The following is a 23,921-nucleotide window of genomic DNA, read 5'->3' as shown; positions in this document are numbered from 1 at the left end:
GTGCTGGCTGCTGCTATTACTTTTAATTCCTTCAAATGCCAACTGTGACATCTGGCATATGATAGATGTTCAGTAAATATTAAGCAAGTCGAACCAGGCTGCTTTGAGGCCACACAGTGAGACTTTATCATAAAGAGGCTTTTAGAGACACTTCTATACAAGGTGGTTAACACAGTCTTTGGAGTCAGACCAACCTAGACTCTGCTACTAACAGGCTGTGTGACGCTGGGTAGGTTGCTTCACCCCTCTGAGCCTCAGCTTCCTCATCTGTAAAATGGGTGCTGATACCATCTCCTCAGAACTGCTGTAAGAACTAACCACAATCAATATAAAGATCTTCTACCATGCCTAGCGCATAATGAATGCCCCTTAGGTGACAGAAGTCATGATCACAATAAAGTCACTGAATAGGGTCCACTTACTCCTACTCTTTTTCCAACACAAATTTATAATAATAAAAGCATAATATGCTAATTAGACCAGACGTCCTTCCAGACGACCTTCCGGACGAAGCCAGGACTGCCAGTAAAGCCTGGGTCCCGGGTGCCTGCCAACAGCCGGAGGGAAGCCCGGGTTCCAGGTGCCAGAGGGAAACAGGTACCGGCAGCCAGGGGAAGGAAGGCCTACTCTTGCACGAATTTCATGCATCAGGCCTCTAGTAATGTTATAATGGATGCATAGCTAGGAAAGTGGTTTGAACCTTTCAAAATAAAAAGAGGTAATCAGGACATCGTAGATGCTCTTCTTATGTATATAAATACAAATCTCTATAGAGCTTAGGCAAATGTATGTTTCTGTGACAGCTCTTTATGGAGACTGAATACTTTTATTTGCCTAGAATTTGATGCACTAAATGTAAACAACGTATGATGAAGAGAGCTGGTCCCCAGACAGAAGCCAGGGCTCCTTCCCAAGCTCTCTGGAAGCTTAGCTCCTCGGCAGGCATGTTGACGCGGTATATTTAGGCTGCTAATCACACCCAGGAACGTTCCCACCTATCTGAAGACAGGGCAAACCCAAGTGAGTCTCAAATTAGCAACATCCTACAAAATCTCACCAGGCAATCTAATGCAAATGCTTTCACTTCTCAGAGACAGTCTGTGAGAAATTCTCCCTAACAGCCTAAAGTTCATGGCTCAAGATCAGCTCTCAGAACAATGTAATGAGCCTCTTAGTTCAATTCTATGTGGCTGAAAAAGTCCACGTCAATCAACTTGGGGTAAATGAAAACACAATTTGCATAGACAGGGTGGGGCAAAAGCAGTTTTATAGTTGTGAGTATGCAAAACAGTTTATTCTTGTATTATTATTAATTTGTATTCTTTTCCATACGAACAACTATAAACCTACTTATGCCCCACCAAGAGTTCCCTAAAGAAAATCCAGATAGCACTGGCCAGTGTTATTCAGTGGTTAGAGCGTCGGTGCACACACCAAAGGGTCACGGGTTCGATTCCCAGTCAAGAGCAAGTACCTGGGTTGCAGGTTCGCTCCCCGACCTCCATCAGGGCACTTGTGGGAGGCAACCAGTCCATGTGTCTCTCTCACATCGATATTTCTCTCTCTCTCTCTCTCTCTCTCTCTCTCTCTCTCTTTGTCTCTCTCTCTCCCTCCCTCCCTCCCTTCTAGTCTCTCTAAAAAGCAACGGAAAAAATATCCTCTGGTGAGGGTTAACAAAATAAATAAAAAATAAGAAAATCTGGGTAGATCATATGTTAGGGTTAACAACTATCACAAATAAACTCATGGGAAATTTTACATGAGCTTGACTTCATGTAAGAAGATATTTCTGAAGACCCAGAACCAAGAGAATTGATTTGATGACTGACACGCCAGACCAGTGACCTATTGACAAAGAACAAGTACGTCAGGCGAATGGAAACACATCTACACCAAATAAGACACAAATGTTTAGAGCTATCAGATCCCAAATAGAAAATAATCCATTCTCACTTGGGGATTCATTCATCCATCAATATTAAGCTTCTAACACGTATAAAACATGTACAAGCGTGGTCTCTCCCCTCATGGAACTTACAACTTAGTGGAGAGTTGTAAGGAGAAAGAAAATAAAGGTAAATGAAATGCAATCTCTCCTCATTAGTCACAGATTTGCCTACTTTCTAAAATGTGCTGGTAACTCTAAAATCAATACTCGCCGTGTTTTCACAGTCATTTGGGAACATATGCAGAACAGGGAGAACTTTGAGTTGTCGCCTGTACCTTTCCAGAGGAGGTCAAACCAAGGGACATTCTGGTGTCTTATTTTAACTTTCATTCTATAAACAAGTGTCTTTTCCATGGTCTATTTAGAGCCACATCTTCATGCCTCCCCCCCTTTTTTTGGGGGGGGGATTTCACCCCAGCCTAGTGCTAAAGTGCTGTCCTGTGTTTCCGAGAGCAAGAAGGCCAGGGATGTGCCTTATGGAGAGTATACGAGTACGTGTGTGTTAGATACACGTCGTTCAGGCATGAGCTCTAGTAGTTGGCCATGAGTTCAATGTTACCGTACACTAAATAAGATGTCTTTAAACAGGAACACACATAACACAAGGTCATGTGTTGATAAGTTGGCACAAACACAACCAGAGGCTTGCAGGAACCTAGCCTTGTGTCTCCCCTGGAGCAATGGTTCAGTCTTTGTTAATTCAGAGAGGACTTTATAGAACTACTGTGAATAATAACAATTGACTGTAACTCAAATCTATATACACATTGAAGCAAATGACCACGCTGAAACAGAACAGGGGTGCCCTTTAGGCCAGTGACTATACTAGTATAGTGTATATCAGGGGTCCTCAAACTACGGCCCGCGGGCCACATGCAAATACAAATATTGTATTTGTTCCTGTTTTGTTTTTTTACTTCAAAATAAGATATGTGCAGTGTGCATAGGAATTTGTTCATAGTTTTTTTTTTTAACTATAGTCCGGCCCTCCAATGGTCTGAGGGACAGTGAACTGGCCCCCTGTTTAAAAAGTTTGAGGACCCCTGGTGTATATAGTATTCTACCTTTTGTGTAAGAAAGGGAGTGTAGTAATTAATATATTTGTTAATATATATTGGCTTTATATATCTGTATATACATATATTTGCTTTTTAATGGAGGTTAAAACTAAAATAAAAATTTTCAATGAAACAAATGAACCTATCCATACATCGAGTTGGTGATATAACTATACAGAGAAAAATTTTTATGTGCAATGTCAAGATATTATGTGCTTGATTATAAAATACACAACAGCATCTATGAAGTATTCCTGCAAAAGAAAATAAACAAACTGAATCTGACCAAACATCTATCATCTGACAGGAATCATGGTGACAGAGGAACAAGTTAAACCATACCCCCAAGGAAGGTGAAAATTCTACAGGACAATGACTCAATTTCTTTAACAAGTAAGCAATATTTTAAAAATTAAAGGAACTATGAAGATAAAGAACTTAAGAGACATAAAAATCAAATGTAATGTGAGATTCCTGAATGAATACTGATTCATTTACAGGTAAACATCTCCAATCGTTGCGATTTGTTTTAAAACACCAAACACAAGTGGAATGGAGACAAATGAAACAAGACTGCAAAATGCTGATTACTGTTAAATCTGGGTGATAAGTTCATGGAAGTTCACTATACTATTTTCTTTATGTTAAAATCCCCATTAAGAAAAATTTTTTAAATAACAAATTGGTTCCTATTGACTTTACTCCTTAAAGGAGAAGATAGTTAACAATGATAATTTTAATACCTGGTGGTATTTTACATAATAATTACATAATAAAGATAGCAGCTGTAGCTGTTAATATTATTACTTCCTGCATGCCTGATATAATGCTAAGCATTTTACACATATTATCTCCTTAAATCCTAATACTGAGAAGTAGGTCCTATTATTATCTGTACTAAGTATTTTACAGGTGGAAAAACTGAGACAAAGTTGCTCAAAAATGCACAGAGTATGCCCAAAGACCTACAGCTGATCCAACAGCAATCTGAGACTTGAACCCAGGACTGATTCCAAAGCCCGTGTGCTTATCTATTACAGGACCCTGCTCAACGTGCCTTTTCAGAAACAAAGTCATGCCTGCCTGTTGATCTTTCTCATGTAGCTCTGGAATCAAACAAAAAAGAAAGCCTGCTTAAAACCCGCCAATGAACTTGATTTCATATATCAACAATTTTTATACTGGCCTAAGATCTGCGACTGATCTGGTCTCATTTTGCTGCTCTGCCTGGCTCCTCAGCCCACTCCAGTTACACAATATGCTGGCTGTTCCTCTGAGACCTCAAGGCCTTTGCATAAGCCGTGGCTCCCTCCTTTAAGTGCTCTTCCCCCTGCCTCAGGTACCCCCATAGATCACTCCCTCACTTCCTCCTAGTCTTCCTCAAATGTCATCTTTTCCATGAAGCCTACTCTCCTTTCTTTTTTCATAATACAGTGGGGCCTTGACTTACGAGTTTAATTCCTTCCGAGACCGAGCTCGTTAAGGAGCTCGTTAACTCAAATTACTCTATCAACTCAATGCAAAAAATCAACCTAGAGACAGCTGGTATCTCAAAAAACTCATTAGTCGGGACACTCGTAAGTGAAGGCCCCACTGTACCACCTTCTATCATGCTTTTAGTTTACTTATTCTTTATTTGCTTATTGTCTATCTCCCCTGACTAGAATGTGAGCGGTCCTAAAGCAGGGCTCTTTGCCTGTTTTACTCACAGATGTATCCCCAGCACCTTTAGAAGTGCATTGTAGGTGCTCAAAACTGAGAAATTGTGAGTTGGGATGAAACAGACCCTGGAAGAAGAAAACGGGACTGGAAATACAAGGGCAAAGTCAGGAGACTAGACAAAAGCTGGAACACAGGAGAGTGTCCAGGGACTCCTCCTCCATGGGACCCAGTTTCAAGGTGACATCTGGCTCCGCCCACCCTCTGCAGTCCTGGTTCTACCTTTGCAAAGACTCTAGTTCCCATCTTAGCAGACAACTAAGGCGACTGGCTGTGAGGAAATGTGATTATACATGTATGACTGAATAGTGGTGGGGAAGAGTCCTCCTCTTAATCTGAGTTAATAGAAGACTGCTCTCATTATCGTTAATCTGATCAAAGAATGGCCAGCTCTCAGACCTGTAGCATGCTCGGAATGAATTTTTCATAACTCTGCAGAGACATTTTCTGCACTGCTGTTAATAATAAACCACAAAGCACAAGACCTAAAATGTATTTCCATTCCGCCACCTCTTCTCTCCTGGCTTTATTTTCCCTCCCTCCACCCTGCCTTCTTGAGGTCTTGCCCATCTATTATTATTATGGGATGGCTCGTGTGTGTTGTGGTGTTAAAGAACCTGCCTCCAGCTTAGGGAACCAATAAATTCATGTTATGCTTTCGAACAGTATTTGAGAAGTGGAGTTCATAGGTTAGAGAGTTTTATTCAATTTGATGAGACAGCCTAGTTTTTCTATAAGGAGGGGAGATGAGAAAGGGAAAGATGCAGAGGAAGCCAGTTTAGAGAAAGGAGCAAGCACTGTCCCACCCCCTTGCCTTCAAATGGGCCTGAAACCCTCTTCATCCCAGCCACACTGGACTCCATTTGCATCCTCAAATGCCCCAGGTTATTTCCTACCTCCAGGCTTTAGCACATACTGTCCCTCTGCCTGGGCAAGCCTTTCCTCATCTCTAGTTAACTCCACCATCCTTTTAGGTCTTAGTTTTAAAATCACATCACTAGATCTATGAGCAGTATATTCACGTCCCAGGAACCTACTGGCACAGTGCCTGATATGCAATATATGTGTACATCATAAGTACTATATGGGCAAGACTTTGTTCCAGTCTAATGCATTTATTATGTTAGGACACAAAACAAGTCTCTACAAGTTCAAGAAGATTTAAATCATATCAAGCATCTTCTCATATCACAATGGAATGAGATTAGAAACCAACTATAGTAAAACACTCAAAACCATTCAAACACCTGGAGGCTAAGTAGCATGTTATTAAACAATGAATGGGTTACCAGTGAGATCAAGAAATAAATTTTAAAAAACTTCCTGGAAACAAATGAAACACACAACAACCCAAAATCTATGGGGCACAACGAAAGCAGTCCTGAGATGAAGTTCATAGCACTACAGACCTACCTCAAAAAACAAACAAATTAATAATAAACTATTTAATCCTACAACTTAAAGAATTAGAAAGAGAACAACAAGGAAAGCCCAATTCTAATAAAGATTAGAGCAGAAATAAATCACATAGAGGCTAAAAAACAATACAAAAAAATCAATGAAACCAAGAGCTGGTTCTTTGAAAGATAAATAAGATTGATAAACCGTTAGCCAGACTCATTAAGAAACAGAGAGGACCCAAATAAATAAAATCAGAAACAAAAGCTGTGAAGTAACAACTGACAGAAATACAAAGGAGTGTAAGAAAATACTATGAACAACTATATGCCAACAAGCTGGACAATGTGGATGAAGTGAACAAATTCCTAAAAAATACAATCTTCCAAAACTAAATCAGGAAGAATCAGAAAACCTGAACAGGCCAATAACAACTGATGAAATAGAAACAGTAATCAAAAAACTCCCAGCAAACAAAAGCCCTAGTCAAGATGGCTTCACTGGGGAGTTTTAGCAACCTTCAAAGAACAACACCCCTCCTCCTCAAACTATTCCAAAAAATCCAAGAGGAAGGAACACTTCCAAACTCTTTTTACGCAACCAGTGTTAACCAAATTCTAAAATCAGGTAAGACACTTCAAAGAAAGAGAACTACAGGCTAATATCCCTGATGAACATAGATGCTAAAATCCTCAACAAAATACTAGCAAAATGGATCCAGCAATATATTAAAAAGATCATATACCATGACCAAGTGGGATTTATTCCAGGGATGCAAGGCTGGTACAATATTCACAAATCAATAAACGTTATACATCACATGAACAAACTGAAAGACAAAAATCGCATGATCATATCAATAGATACAGAAAAAGCATTCGATAAAATCCAACACCCATTTTTGATTAAAAACTCTCAGCCCAGTGTGAACAATTCATAGCCTGGAATACAGAACCAGTATAGCCAACGAGGCAACTGCCGAGCTCCAGGGAACTGTCACCTAGACCCTCATGTACAACCACAAATGGTATGGAAAGAATTTTTGATTCTCAAGTTCCTATCTGTGTACCAGCCTGCACATGGGGACATTTCTTTAGTTTTTGGCAGAGGAAAAACTATTTCCTCCCAAAGGGTCCCCATCCTCCTAGCAAACACATGTTCGCAGCAGCACTATTCACAATAACCACAGGTGGAAACAGCCCAAACATCCACAGATGGATGGATAAACAAAATAGGTCTATCCATATAATGGTATGTTATTCAGCCATAAAAGAGGATGGAGTACTGACACATGCTACAACATGGGTGGGCCTTGAAGACGTTATGCCAAGAGGGCCAGACATGAAAGGCCATGTATCATATGATTTCATTTGTATGAAATATCCATAACAGCTAAAACCATAGCAACAGAAAATAGATTAGATTAGTGGTTGCCAGGGGATAGAGGGCAGGGAAATGGGAATGACGGCTAACATATATAAGGGGTGTGTGTGTGTGTGTGTGTGTGTGTGTGTGTGTGTGTTTTGATATTCTAGAATTAGATAGGGGCAATGGTTGCACAACAGTGAGCATATATTAAAAACAATTTTATTGTATACTTTAAAATAGTTAAAATGGTGAGTTTTATGTTATGTGAATTTTATCTCGATTTTTTTAAAGCCTGAAAAAAGAGAAGCTGGGTGACTATACTAATAGCAGAGAAAGTAGTTTTCAGAGCAAAGACAATTACCAGGGATAAACAGTAACTTTACATAATGATAAAGGGTCAATTCGCTAAGAAAACAACCATCTCAAATGTGTCTACACTTAACAGAACAGCTCAAAATAAATAAAGCAAAAACTGATGGAACTGCAAGGAGAAATAGACAAATTCTCAATGACAGTAATATACCAACATTCCCTTCTGAGTAATCAATAAAACAAAACACCTAAGAGAAAATCAGCAAGGAAATAGGGGATTCTCAACAAGACCATCAACCAATTGTATTTAATCAACACATATACAACACTGTACTCCTCAACAGCAGAATATACATTATTCTCAAGTGCACACGTTACATTCACCAGGAGAGAAGATATTCTGGGTCATAAAAATAAACCTTAAATATTTTAAGAGAATTGAAACCATATAAAATGTGTTCATTGACCATAATTGAATTAAATGAGAAGTCAATCACAGAAAGGTAACAGAAAATATCCCCAACCCTTGGAAATTAGACAACAGATTTCTAAAGAATATATGCATTGAAAGGGCAGCCTCTAAAGAAATTAGAAAATATTGCGAACTAAAGAGAACTGAAAATATGACATATCAAAATGTGTGGGGTGCAGTGAAAGTAGTCCTTCAAGGGAAATTTATGGCAATAAATACTTATATTAGAAAAGAACAGTCTCTAATCAACAATCTAAGCACCCACCTCAAGAAAATAGAAAAACAAGAGCAAAATGAACCCAGACATGCAGAAGACAGAAAATGATAAGAACAAAAATCGGTAAATTTTAAAACAGAAAAACAATACAAAAAAATAATAATAATAAAGCCAAAAACTGGTTCTTTCCAAAGATGAATGAAATTTATAAACCTCTAGCCAGACTGACAAACAATAACAGGGAAAAAACACACATTATCAACATCAGAAATGAAAGAAAGGACCTCACTATAGATCCCACAGACACTAAAAGGATAATAAGGGATACAATGAGCAACTCCAATCATGTAAATTCAACAACTTATATCAAGTGTTCCAATTCCTTGAAAGCCACAAACTACCAAAATTTACCCAGGAATAAATTAGAGAAGTTGCATTTGTAGTTTAAAATATCCTGGGGAGGAAAGAGATCACTAGGTTCAAAGAGTTTCACTGGTGAATTCTACCAGTATTTAAAGATGAAATAACACCAAATCTACATCATCTAAGGAAACATTTCCCAACTCATTTTGAGGCCAGGTTTACCCTGATTCTGAAACTAAACAAAGGCAGTACAATAAAAAACCCAAAAAACAACAGATCAACATCCCTCATGAATATAGACACCAAAATCCCCAACAAATAGTAATCAATCAAATCCAGCAACATATTAAAGGAATAATGTTGCTTTTGGGATTTATCACAAAGCACTATTTCTCCAAAGAAATACAAAAAGTGACATCTAGACTTGCTCTGCCTTCTAATAAATACAGAGCCCCTGCCTGGTCCCTCGATGCATTTTTCTTTTTTATATGTCTATTTATATATCTATTTGTCTCATTGCTGGAGTCCAGCCTACCCAACCCTGCCCAGACACCATCCCAGTGCCCTTGTGGGTGGGCACACAGAGAATCATTCACGACCACTTCTGACTGGCATAACACTCTGTGTAGGGCCCTAACCAGTTTGGCTCAGTGGATAGAGCCTCGGCCTGCAGACTGTAGGGTCCCAGGGCATGTACCTTGGTTGTGGGCACATCCCCAGTAGGGGGTGTGCAGGAGGCAGCTGATGGATGTTTCTCTCTCATTGATGTTTCTAACTCTCCATTCCTCTCCCTTCCTCTCTGTAAAAAATCAATAAAATATAAAAAAATAAAAAATAAATTTAAAAAGTAAATAAATAAATACTCTGTGTAGGGTAGGTGCACAGGCAAAGGGAAAGTCACCATTGCCAACTACCCCAGATTCCAGAGTTCCATCAGAATGGAACTCACACAGGAGAGAGCAAGGAGAAGGCAGCTGCAAAGTCTGGGTCAGAGACTTGTCATGAGTCCGTGGGCATGGCTACCTCTCGTCTCTACCTGGCAGGTTCTGGATCTACATGCAAACTCTTCTTGAGAATGTTTCCTCCGCCAAGAAGGACCAGCCTCATTCCCTCTTCTCCAGAGAGCAGAACCAAAGGATGGAGGTCATCCAGGCGCAGATCCAACTCAACAGGTGAGATCCAGCAAGTCTAACCGTTACAATGCACCCAAACCAAGGCTGCCTCGTGAAAGGACTTGAATACACACCTCTCCAAAGAAGATACACAAATGGCCAATAACACATGAAAAAAAAATATGTTTAACACAATTAGTCATTAAGGAAATACAATCAAAGCCACAGGGTGGCTATAACAAAAAAACAACAACACCTAAAATAGCAGGTGTTGGCAAAGACGTGGAGACAACGGAGCCCTGGTGCATTGCTGGTACAATGTAAAGTGGTCCAGCTGCTGTGGGAAACAGTATGGCGGCTTCTCAAAATTTAAAAACAGAACTACCATGTTACCCAGCAATTCCACTCCTGGTTATATACTCAGAAGAACTGAAAGTAGGGACACAGATATTTGCACACCCATGTTCATAGCTGCATTATTCACAGCAGCCAAAAGACAGAAACAACCCACGTGTCCACCAACAGATGGATGGATGCACAGAAGGTGGTCTGTCCACAGAATGGAACGCTGTTCACCCATAAAAGGGAACGAGGGCTGCTACATGCTCCAACATGGATGCGCGTGAGGAACATGATGCTAAGTGAAATAAGCCAGGCACACACGGAGACGCGATTCCATTTCTATGGAATAGTTAAACTCATGGAGGCAGAAAACAGAATGGGGGCCACCATGCGGCTGGGGGAGGGGAGCAGGGGGAGAAAGTTCTAGAGAAAGACAGTGGTGATGGTTGCACAATATCGCACTCGATGCCACTGAAATATACATTTAAAAATGGGTGGGAAAATACAAATAAAACGGTAAACTTTGTTACTTATATTTCCACACAAAAATCTGATTTTTTTCAAAGGCCGCCTGGTGAGATGGGGCTCATCCCAAACTACCCTGGCCGCCGGGCAGGCGGTGGTCAATGCAAGCCCTTCCGGGTCTCCCTACCTGAGAGGACACGTGACATCGCCGCCACGACTCGCCCTCCACCACATACACTTCGGACACGTTCGCGCTGTGAGGCCCAACTCCACATCCGGTGCAGCCACTCGCCACAAAATGACGTTTCTGTCCATGACGACAACTGCAAATATGGCGGCGGCCCCGAGACTCTAACGCAGCTGCGCAATTCCTCCTGCCGAGTGACGTGCAGCCGAGTGATGTACAGCCGAGTGACGTGGTAACCATGGAAATGTCGTAAAGCAACGCGTGACTCACGTGCCTGTGGCGATGCTGGTGTGAACCAACCTGCGGAGCTGCCAGGCCTGGAACAGCAGAGCGCAGGCCACTGTGTGCAGTCCGTAATGCTTGAGAATGAGCGTAGATACGACGTGACTGGTGTATGTGTTTACATGCTATGCTTTGTAGCATTTTTTCATTTTTTTTTTATTTATTGCTTTGCGAGAGGAAGGGAGAAGAGAGAGAAACATCGGTTTGTTCCACTTATTGATACTTGCATTGGTTGATTCTTATAAGTGCCCTGACTGGGGACTGAACCTGCAACCTTGGTGTATCGGGGCAATGCTCTAACCAACTGTGACCCGGCCAGGGCTAGCATTACTTTAGAGTGTACTGTTCCTACTTATAAAATACATTTTTAAAAGTTTGCTGTAAAACTGTGTGCCACCTTACACAACAGCAGCCTCACACATCTCCTGTGCACTGCGTCTCTTGACTGCATTTTCTCTTGTGTTTGATTTAATCTCTTGTTATTTTGTAAATTTCATGAAGCCTAAGTGTACATTGTTTGCAGTAGTGGACAGTAATGACCTAGGTGTGTACATACACTCACCACTCTCTCACTGACTCACCCAGAACAACGTCAGTCCCGCAAACTCCATTTATATAATTACCCTATTCAGGTGTACCATTTTTTATCCTTTAGGCTGTATTTTCACCGAAGCCTTTCTATTGTAGATGTTAGGTACACAAATACCATTGTGTCACAATGGTCTAGTATTACGTACAGTAACATGCTATACTGGTTTGCAGCCTAGGCGCAATAGGCTATACCAGTGGTCAGCAAACCGTGGCTTGTGAGCCACATGCGGCTCTTTGGCCCCTTGAGTGTGGCTCTTCCACAAAATACCACATGTGGGCGCGCACGTACAGTGCGATTGAAACTATTTTGTGGAAGAGCCACACTCAAAGGGCCAGAGAGCCACATGTGACTCGCGAGCCACAGTTTGCCAACCACTGGCTATAGAGCCTAGATGTGTAGTAGGCTATACCAGCGATTTTCAACCAGTGTGCCGCAAGAATTTTTAAAACATGCAATATTTTTTAAATGGGGCACTGACCTCTTTTCCCTTAGAATTCAGGGGTAGGGAGCCTTTTTCCTGCCAATGGCCACTGGGATATTTATAACATCACTCATGGGCCATACAACATTATCAACTTAAAAATTAGCCTGCTATATTTGGCCAAACATTTAATTAACTCACCCCTAATGCCTTGGCAGGGCCAGACCAAATGATTTCTCAGGCCTTATATGGCCTGTGGGCCAGATGTTCCCCACCCCTGCTTTAGAGTGTCAAATAAAAAAATAACAACAGCCAACAATAGCTGTCTGGTGTGACTGAATCAAAATTATACCTATTTTTTTGTCAAGTGGCATAAATATATTTTTTTGGTGTGCCACAAAATTTTAGTAATTAGCTTATGTGTGCCATGAGTTGAAGAAGGTTGAAAACCACTGGGCCACATCATTTAGGGTTGTGTACGTGCACTCTGTGATGTCCACACAACAATGAAATCACTTAGACCAGCGGTCGCCAACCGCTGAGGCCCGAAAGGTTGGCGACCGCTGGCCTAGATGACACATTTCTTAGATGGTATCCCTGTCGTTAAGTGGCACATGACTGTACTTTTGTTACCCAACTTAGAGTTGTGATGAGCACACGGTTTAAAGACTAAAGCCTGCCAGGCACTGATGAGAAGTGAGTCATCTGTGGGCGAATTCAAAGATTCAGATCTGGTATCAGAATCTTGTTCGCTTATGTCACCTGCAGCCCACCAGGTGTGCCATTATCCCGTATAAGACTTCTATGGGTTTCTTCTCATGCCTGGGTGTGTTAGCCCCCTGCCTCTCAAACACTGGGGGCTCAGTTAACACTCATTGAATAAATGAATGATAGATTTAAGAATGACACCTCCCAGAATGGCTAAAATATACTAACCACCACCAAGGGCTAAAATGCCCTCCCCTCCCCATACCAATCTATAGGGAAGATGATAATCAAAAGAACTAAAGGTGAGCCCTAGCTGGTTCGGCTCAGTGGATAGAGCGTCAGCCTGCAGACTGAAGGGTCCTGGGTTCAATTGCAGTCAAGGGCACATGCCTGGGTTGTGAGCTCGATCCCCAGTGGGGGGCATGCAGGAGGCAGCCAACCAATTATTCTCTCTCATCATTGATGTTTCTCTCTCTCCCTCTCCCTTCCTCTCTGAAATCAATAGATATATATAACAATTAATGAGCATTTGCCATGTTCCAGGAACTCTGCTCAGCCCTTTACTGCGCAATCCATTTGATCAGCATAACAATCCTATGTAAAATGATCCTGATCTTATAAGCAAGGAAATTGAGGCTCAGAAAGGAGAGTGCATTTGCCCACGTTAGTAAATCCTGAACTCAGACTAGAACCCAAGCAGTCCCTACTGCAGAGCCCAAGCCCTCCTAATTACTTGGCTATGCTGCTTCAAGCACCCACCGAAATTTCCAGGGACTCAATTAAGTTATTTTTTCTGAGCCTTCATCTCACTTTTCTATTGGTCCAGGGAAATCAAAGGAACCTGTCTTTGGAATGCATCCACTGCTTGAGTCAATGGCTACCTAGCAACTCCAGGGGGGGCATATTTTCAGTCTTTATCAAGATTTCCACTATAGCAAAACAGAGAAATCACCGCAATGCTCAAAAGCAGTGCTGTCCAATCGAAATATACAGTGAGCCATTTACATAATTTAACATTTTCTAGTAGCCTCAGGAAAATAAAATAATAAGGTATGGGTGAAATCAACTTTAACATAGTTTATTTAACCCAATATATCTAAAACAATGTGCTTTCAATATGAACAAATAATTAATGGGATACATTAGTTTACATTCTTTTCTTCATACTAAGAGTTTGGAAGCTAATGTGTGTTTTACACTAATCACACATTTCAATTAGAATTCCCCACATTTCGACTGGTCAGTAGCTAATGTGGTAAGTGGCCACCATACTGGACTTCTCCAGTCTGAAATGTTTGCCTCTCTTTTTCTCATCTTTCCTTGTCTCGGTGGATGCTCTACTTTGTCTCTATCAGTCCTACATTTCTTTTCAATAGTTGTCATCTATAATAGTCACCAATGAAAGCATTTGAGCGACGGAGTATGCCATCATCATGACTCCCATTAATCCTATAGCTATCACCTCTAATCACATCACCATTGTCATCTGCACTTCCCCTTCGTCCTCTGTTTGCTCTCATCTTCCTTTCTCCCCTCCCAGGCCATTACCCCTTCGGGAAATCCACGGTAGAGCAGTAAACCTCTTCCTCTATCTGTGGCCGCCTGAATTCGCAGTTCGGGTTAAATCACTGACTCTAAACCTCAGTAAACTCACTTGTAAAACAGGAACAACCACACTGTGGTCACTACCCACTTGCGAGGTGTTCCAAAGGTCACAGATACCCTACGCTTTGACTTTCTCCTCCCATTTTTGTCCCTCTTACCCTCCCACTCCTCAGCACCTCTGTCCTCCTTCCCAATGCCACGTGTCCCTCATCTTCCTCAGCTGGACACCTCCCCATCCCCCATATCCCGAGCATCACCATGGGAACGAGGAGGAAGGCCAGGTCCCAGCAACTGGGAGCAGATGAGTGGGAGCCCAGAAAATAACCGATTCTCTGGGGTAAAAAGACCCCCCAGTTTTCTGCCCATTAGAAGAAGAAAGATAACAAGTACCCTAGTAAAACCCACTCCAAAAACCCACAAGGGTAGTAAAGCCCTTCAGAAATAACTTCTGCCACCGGCTCAGAATTGTGAGATCACCTCCCACCCATATCTTTACGAGAACAAGGCAGAAGGAAGAGGCTGGGTCTTCGCAGGCTGGCCACTTTGTGTGGGAAAACAAGTCCTCCTCCTGTCCCCACAGGTTCCCAGATCCTTCCCAACTAGAAACAGGAAAGGTGAGATTCCAACCTGAAGCAACTGTCTCCTTAACCCTGAGCCCTCAGTCATCAAAACACAGGCAATCACAAAATAAAGTGAGCCCTATCCGGTTTGGCTCAGTGGATAGAGTGTCGGCCTACGGACCAAAGGGTCCCAGGTTTGATTCCAGTCAAGGGCACATGCCTGGGGTTTCAGGCTCGATCCCCAGTAGGGGACATGCAGGAGGCAGCCAATCAATGATTATCTCTCATCACTAATGTTTCTATCTCTCTCTTCCTCTCCCTTCCTCTCTGAAATCAATAAAAATATTTTTTTAAAATATATAAAGTGAAACACAATCCCATGCTGAGGATGTGGTGAGATGGGCCCTTTCCCACCCTGCTGGCCTAGGGGAATTTGGCAAAACCTATCAAAAGTCCTGAAACTTGGCATATCCACTTCCAGGAATTGAAGGCGGGGATTACTACAAGCCACAAGGATGTCTACTACAGTGTTAATTATAATAATGGAAAAGTATAAACAAACATCTGACAATATAATTTTGGTTAAATAAATCATGGTACATCCATGTAATCCTATGCAGGTATTAAGAATAATATCTATATATATAAAAGCCTAATATGCAAATTGTCCCCTCGGGAGTTCAATCGCTCACTATGATGTGTGCTGACCACCATGGGGCAGCACAGAATGAAGGAAGGCCCCGGCCGGCAGCCAGAAGGCCCCAATTGGCCCTGATCACAGGCCAGGACTAGGGACCCTACCCATGCATGAATTTCATGCCCCAGGCCTCTAGTTTTATCATCCTATATAATAAAACCCTAATATGCAAATCGACCGAACAACGATATGACCAGTCACTATGACGTGCACTGACCACCAGGGGACAGATGCTCAGCGCAGGAGCTGCCCCCTGGTGGTCAGTGTGCTCCCACAGGGGGAGTGCCACTCAACCCAGAAGCGGGGCTCACGGCTGGCGAGCGCAGCGGCAAGTGGACATCCCCCAAGGGGTCCTGGACTGCGAGAGGGCGCAGGCCAGGCTGAGGGACACCACCACCCCCCCACCCCACCCCCCACCCCCAGTTCACGAATGTCGTGCACCAGACCTCTGGTATGAAAAAATATTCTGGACATATTAAGAGAATTTCATATCTCCAGCTTTCCTCAGAGTTGCAGGCTCATCTACCCAACTGCCTAGTTGAAAAATGCAACATGTCCAAACAGGACTTGATTGTCAAGTTCAACCTAGTCCACCCTCAGTCTTCACATTTCAGATTATGGCACCACCATTTGCTCAGTTCTTAGACCCAACACCTAGGAATAATCCCCAACTCTCTTCTTTCACCCCCTCCCCATATCAAATTCATGAGCACCTCCCATGCGCTGGACCTTCTGAATCCAGCCACTTACCCCAGCCCCCCACCATCATAAGAACTCAAAGCACAGTCAATTTTTGTTTTGACTTCCACACTAACCCCCCAACTTTTCTCCCGGCTCCTATTCTTACCCTCAACAGTCTCTTTTCATTCAGCAATCCAAAGGATCTTTTAAAAACATAAATCAGTCTCCACCCTCCCCCTATTCACAGAACAAAATCCACAGATCTTAGGTAAGCCCTCTACGACCAGGTTCCTGCTTCTGTCTCCCACTGCGCCCCTCCTCCCTTCCCCACACCCACTCACTCCTCTCCAACCACAGTGGTCTCCTGACTGGTTCAATAACATGCTGAGCACATTCCCACCGAAGAAATTTGTATCTGCCGCTCCCTCTGCCTAGTGTACTCCCCACATATTTCATGGTTGGCTTCCTCCAGTCAGCAAAACGTCCTCGGAGATCCTTGCTGATCATCCCATGCCTCTCCCTCTCTTTCCAGGTTGTATTTTGTTCCGGGTTTCTTCAGCGCTATGGTACATTGTTAATACTAGATTGTTCGTTGGCCCCCAATGAACATGCCGGCTGGAATCAGTACCCTTGGATAGTTGCTTCCAAGTTGACTCTGGGCTTATCCACGGAACTTGCTTTGGTCAACGGGACATTAGCAAAGGTTATGGAAGCAGAGGCTTAAGAGGGGCTGTGTGCTGGGGTTTGGCGCCATGGAACACCTCTGCTGCCACCATGTAGGAAATCTGGGCTGTCCTGCTGGAGAAACCATGGAGATGAAAACTGAAGTACCCCAGCCAACCACCAGCCATGTGAACAAAGCCATCTTGGACCATCCAGCCTCAGTCAAGCCACCAGATGACCACAACCCAGGCAAGAGCAGCAGAACTGGCCAGCGGGGTCCAGTCCAAATGGCAGACTCCTGAGCAATAATGACTGGTTTTAAGCCACGACCTTTGGGGTGGCTAGTTGTGGAGCAATAGATAACTGTTACAATAGCTTATCTGTCACTGGCTATGGCAGAGGCTCCTACATATTCAGCAAACTGTTTGTCTCTTCTTCCTGGACCCACCTCCCCATCTTCTTTGCAGTGATTGAATTCTAGCCAATGAAATGCAAGCAGAACCGATTAGGGCAACTTTAGGGATGAGGCTTTTAAGGGGCTTTGCCTTCTCCACATTTTCTCCCCTTCCTGGATGAAAACAATGACAATATTGCAAAATGGAAGGGGCCTGGAGTATGAAAGAATGGCCCACCAACCAAGAACATTCATCTTGAATGTTTTGTGAGCAAGAAAAGATTTCTAGTAGATGCCCGGCTGGCGTGGCTCAGTGGTTAAGCATTGACCCATGAACCAGGAGGTCACAGTTCAATTCCCGGTCAGGGCACATTCCCAGATTGTGGGCTCAACCCCCAGTGTGGGGTTGAGAATCAATTGATTCTCTCTCATCATTGATGTTTCTATCTCTCTCTCCCTATCTGTTTCGCTCTAAAATCAATTGAAAAATATTTTTTAAAAAATAAAAAATACTTCTACTAGAGCCATTACAAATGTAGGGACCTATTTGTTAGACCCTATGCTAATTAATACACTGACCAACATTCTCAGTCCACTTGCTTATTGTCTGTCTGGCTCTACCCCACCTTGACAGTCGCACATGAATGAAAGCACCGTGAGAGCAGGGGCCTCACCTGTCTTGTTCGATTTCCAGAGCCTAAAACAGAGTTGGGCTCACTACATAATGACACCTGTTGTAAATTAAATATGGCCACAGATGCTCTGCAGCTCCTCCCACCAAGAGGAGGAGTCTATTTCACCATCATCGAAATCCAGACTAGCCACTGACAGTCACCGATCAGAAAACAACAAATCTTAAGATACCTTGCAACTTTCGCTCTTGCCCTCTTGGAACACTGGAGACATGTAAGAAACACAGGCTATCCCACTGGAGAGGCCACATGGAGAGAGAGGCTCAGCTGTCTCAGCCACCAGCCAATCCGCCAGCTGATGTGGTCACATGAGGGAGCCCGGGCAAGAACAGCAGAAGCACCACCCACCCAACCCCAGTGCCCGGAATCATGGAAAATAACAACTTGTTGTCTGAAGTCCAAAGTTTTCTAAACATGATTAAGTCTAAGGATGGTCTGTGACACCACAATCAATCATAGAGACTGAACATATGAAGACCAAACAATTGATATGTGTATGGCTACATTGTCCTTGCTATGTAAGGAGATTCTGTATGTATCCACCCCCAACCCAATCCCTGGTGTTTGCCTCCCCTTCTAATCTAACCAAAATAGAACCCAGGTCACAACCACCTGCACTTGGCCAGCGGCCGCCATCCCTAGCATCACCTGCCTGCCTTTCAGATGGTCTGTGTGCCTCCAGGGTCTTTTCTGTCCCATTCACCTTGCAGACCATGGATCTGCAAGCTATCTTGTGGGTTATGGTTATGGTTATGGTTATGGTTAGAAAAAATATCAGTAAGAAAACAATACTTTGTAACGTGAAAATTATATCAAATTTGAATTTCAGGGTCTACGAATAGTTTTATTGGAAAATGTTCACTTATGTATTGTCCATGGCCGCTGTGTGCTGCAAAAGCAGAGCTGAGTGGTTGTGATGGAAACCACATGGCCACAAAGCCTTAACTCTTCACTATCTGACGGCCCCTGCTACAGGCTGCCATCAGACTAACCTTTAATCATCTTTTTTACTGTATTCAGTCCCAAACTTTTGAAGACTTTTGTCTCCTCCCGCAAGGGGATGAAACTTGGTGCGACGTCAGATCCCAGGAGTCAGCAACCTAAATTCGTTTCCAATGACACTCTATCAGGTAATTATCCATTTTGTGTCTTCATTGGGTTTGTTCTTCTTGACCAGCAAGCCACCTATTGCAATCTAAACCCTCCCCATTCCTCACTCCACTCAGGGTCCCCAGGTCCCCGACCAGGATAGCTTCCCTGCTTTGCCAAATGTTTCCCCAGGTGGATTCTATGGAACATCAGTCCCGAGAGATGGCTCTGGAAAAAGGAAACTACAGACTCTACTCCTTTGAGTCACAATATACGTATCTGGAACGTTAAAGGCTCTGAGAAGTCTTGCAGTAAAGACACCTATTTCCCTTTGCTTAACTCAACCGTTCCCAAACATATGAACCATAGGATACGTTTTGTCTACAGAACATTTGTTGACTACCAGCATCTAGTACAGTGCCTGGGTTTCAGCATTGGTTGAAAGAATGAAAAACAACAACATTCCACAGAACTAGGAATCCACAGAACATTCTTTAGGGATGCTGCTCAAGCTCTTCCTTCTCTCTCCCATCTGAGGTGTTCCCGTCCATGTCTTCTGTTCCACACATGTAATGCTAATCACGATAGCTATCATCCACTTAGCACCTGCAGACACTGTGCTAGAGGCCGCATGAGACCCTTGAAAAAGTCATCTCTTTTAATCCTCACGACCACCTCTGAGGTAGGTGTGTTCTTCTATCACTGCCATTTTGCCAAACATTAAACCATGGGTCAGAAAATTTAAAATCACTGGCCCAAGATAAAGCAAGTAGAAAAGCTAGAATTCGAAACTACATCAGTCTAACTCCAAAGCTCATGATCTTTCTCCTCCGCCCAAGTCTGTCCCTAGGACACACTGTGACTGACGTACTGGCTATCCACCCGATATCCCTCCCTGCCTTCCTCCATGCTAGCTGAACCCTGGTTTGTATGAAGAGGCAACAGGTCAACCAAGGCAATGGATTGTGACCCACCAAGCCAATCACAGTGGTGTTGCAACCAGGACAAGTATTTGACCCAGTTCTGGACAAGAAGACATAATTATACATCATCTGTGGGGGTAGGGAGGAGGAGATGTCCTGGGAGAGCCGAACAGAGATACGGACCAGTTATGCCTTGACCCTCCCCCAGTTCCCCTCCTTCCTGCCTTGAACTTGGTGTAATGGCTGAAGCTTCAGAGGCCATCTTGCAACCATGAGTAGTTGCAAAGACATCAGCTCTGATATTAACTTACTGAGCCAAGGACATACCTCCAGACTTCTTGTTACATAAGAAAAAGGAGCCATTACTTGATTAACCACTGTGGCTGGATTTTCCATTTAGTGCAGCTGAACCCATTCCTAATGGACCCATAGGCTTTTCCCCATATTACTTACTGTTTGGACTTAATCATTATTTCACATGTAGATTATTAGCCTTGCCTCCCTAGCCACGAAGTACACTTTCTGAAGGCTAAGCCTTTGCTGTACATTTTTGTTTCTACAGGGTTACAGGCATGTTAGTAAATTTTGCTTATTATCAAGGTTTTCGGGGATAATCGGTTCGATTTAATACTTTAGTGTTTGGGAACAGGAAGTTGTCGCCATCTAATAGCTGAGAGATGTGTATCTATCTCCTAACAGGTTAGTATTTCTCAAAGTATCAATATGAAAACATACCTCAGAAACATCTGAACTGTTTGTTAAATGCAGGTTCCTGGGCCCCCTCCAATCCCAACTGAATTAGACTCTCTGGGGTTAGAGGATGGGAATGTGCATTTTAAACAAGCTCCCTGGGTGGTTTCGATATACAAAATTTGAGAACTGTTGGGATATAAAAACCCTGTGGGTTCCAAGCATGCCTGGGATTTGGCAGGACTTGGCTAGACCCCGAGTCACCAGCCCCTCCCCAGTGGCCCCACTTCAGCCCTAAAGATCTGGGAACTTGAGACCCTTCCATGGACAATATGGATAAAGCGATTGGCATGCCCTGAGGCATATTGGGACCAGGAAACGAACGAACAGATGCGATCTCAATCACTGTAACATCCCACCACGCCAGTGTCTCATCCCCCAATGTAAAAAGAAGACCACGCGGCAGTAAAGCAGCAACAGAACCCAGGGCCCACTGCGACCACCGCCACTGTCCAGGGAGTTATCGGAGGATAGAGCACGTGAACAGAGGACGAGACGACTGGAGAAACTTACACAAACTAGCGTGGGGTTCCGGCTCAGAGCAGCAGAAGACACGGCAGGTGGCCCTGTGGTTTATTTGTTTATTTACTGCATGCAGCTCTGAAGAGAATCATACCTTGGGCGCTGCTCAGACCGAAGGCTGGGTCAGGGCATCCCACACTTTTCCTTCCAGCAGCAGAATCCTAGCCCAGACCGTTCTCCCAAAGCTCCGAGAAAGAAAATACCTGTGCCTCCCAACAGAATTTCCACTCCTCTGATCCCCCCTGACATTCATCTTATTTCATTTCTAAGGATCATTTTCCCCGATGACAGGTGCACAGAGCCATGTATTTCCAGGGTAGAAAACAGGATATTCAAAACACACACACACACACACACTCACTTTCAAAATGATGACCTTTCTGCCTGCTGACATCCAGCCAAATTCAAAACCACGGAGAAAAAAGAAAGACTTGAAAGTGAATCCGAGAGAGGTGGTCATCCAGACTATACCGGGGTGGGAGGAGGTCCGGGCCACCAAAGGGCTAAAAGATTCAATTAAGGACTGAAGAGTTCAGGCCTTGGAAACGCAGGGACTGCCAGCTACTGGGAGTCCCCAAATCTAATCAAGCCATGTGGCCAGCGGGGCCAGTCTGAGGGAGGGAAGTGAGCCCAGCCCTTCGGATGTCTCAAACGACCTGGATGCCGTGATTCTGTGGACACCAGGCATAGCCTAGGGCTCCTGAAACCTTCCTCCTTTGACCCAGTGGCCTTCGGAAGAAATAATTGCTGCCATCTTCTTTCTGAGCAACTTTGCATCCACCCTACCCCACCCCCCACCAAAGTGCTTCGAACTCCCCCTCAAGTTCTGTTGGAGAGCATGTTACAACAGCCAAAGGGAACGCCTCCATCTCCACCTTTCCTCAGGGTCCCACCGAGATTCAAGAGTATTTTCCCACACCACTTGTGTGCTGATCCGGGCATATTTTTCAAAATCTTTTTTTACACATTTTAGGCCTGCAACAGCTCCCTGCATCAAAGTAATTCGATTGAAAATGGGTAGCTCAATGGGGATATTTTTTAATGCATCTTGCCTCCTGACATGTATATCCCTGAAAAACAAACAAAACAAACCAAAAAAAATCCAAGGAGCAAAAGGGGGGCTGGGACGGAGGCGGAGAGAAGAAGAGGTCCATATTTCTAGGCAACCCCATTCTGCGAGCAAAAGCCACCTTTTGACCACCTGCAGAATGCGCAGGATCACGTGGGTTCTCTGCAGCGCCTTAATGTCTTACCCAGCACACAAGCCCCCGTGGCATATAAACAAATCCACAAGCGGAAAAGACAGAGAACTCACTCCTCAGAGAGGAAGCGAGTGATAATAACGGCCGCAAAAATAATAATAAAGAAAGAATAACAATTACTACTACTACTACCACCACCCAGCCAAGCGTAGACGACAGCGGTACAGTAAAGGGACATCCTTTGCAGGCTTTGCAAGAAGATAAATCACGGAAAACCACATCGTGCCCCGCTCGCTACCCTCCCGCCCCCACCCCGCAACAAACAGAATCAAAGGAAAGGGGGTGGTGGGGAGAGAAGGGAGGGGAGGAAGGATTGCAAACACCCCCCCCCCGCCCGCCCCCCGTGAGCAACACCTACCTCCAGGGTCCGGATTTCTTTTTGTGTGAGGTCGTTGGAGGTAGCACATTTGGTCCTAAGCCCTTCCAGGTTGGAGATACTCAGGTCTATCATGTTTTGGACCAACTCGCACTGCTGTAAGGCTTTTTGCAAACTCAGAGGCTGCTGCTCCTCGCTTTTCGTCATGTTTTCCTCATCCATCGCTTGCTCTGCAAGCCCCCTTCCCCTCCTCCTCCTCCTCCCAGAGAGAAAAAAGGGGGGCGAGGGGGTGTAGAGGTAGCCTACCCCCTACGCCTTTCCAACCACTGCGACTCCTCAATGTCTCATGAAGAAGAAACCTAACATCTCACACAGGGTTGAGGGGGTGGGGTGGGAGGAGGGGACAAGAGCCAAAATTTATTATTTTATTTTGGGGTATCAAGCCGACTCCATTAGAATGTCTCCTCTCTCTCTGAGTCTCTGGTCCCTGAAAAGGAGAGATGCCGTTTCTCAGAAGCAAACCAGGTGATGTGATGCTGTCTGTACACTTAGGGAGGAGGAGGAGGAGGAAAACGAGGAGGGGGAGGAGAGGAGGCGGAGGGAGAGGCGGAGAAGAAGGGAAATAGCGCTCACTCTTTACACACCGGCTCCGTGGAGGGCAAAATTATGTATTTTTGGCTGGCTGGCTTTTATGTAAAAAAAAGAAGAAATCTGGTTTGCCCCCCTCCCAGTTGCAGTGACACGGCATCGTCCACCGTTTGGGGTGCTTTAGCGCGTTCTCAGGGAGCTGCCTGCATGCTCCC

At 43.9% G+C, this 23,921-nt stretch overlaps 1 protein-coding gene across 1 annotated transcript in view; it reads right to left on the bottom strand.

Moving 5' to 3' along the window:
• The window catches only part of KSR2 (kinase suppressor of ras 2), a 258,784-nt gene extending 235,505 nt beyond the window's left edge, over positions 1 to 23,279 (bottom strand). Inside the window, 1 exon segment of the mRNA XM_023760417.1 lies at positions 23,161 to 23,279. Within this exon segment, the coding sequence (XP_023616185.1) occupies positions 23,161 to 23,253 (93 nt within the window). The 5' untranslated portion in view covers positions 23,254 to 23,279.
• Between the last annotated feature and the right edge of the window lie 642 nt (positions 23,280 to 23,921).

The sequence above is a fragment of the Myotis lucifugus genome, unplaced genomic scaffold (genome assembly GCF_000147115.1).
Source record: "Myotis lucifugus unplaced genomic scaffold, Myoluc2.0 scaffold_181, whole genome shotgun sequence".
In the NCBI taxonomy this organism is placed as follows: Eukaryota; Metazoa; Chordata; class Mammalia; order Chiroptera; family Vespertilionidae; genus Myotis; species Myotis lucifugus.
The sequence above is the reverse complement of the archived record's forward strand: the minus strand, read 5'-3'. Positions and strand labels throughout refer to the sequence as shown.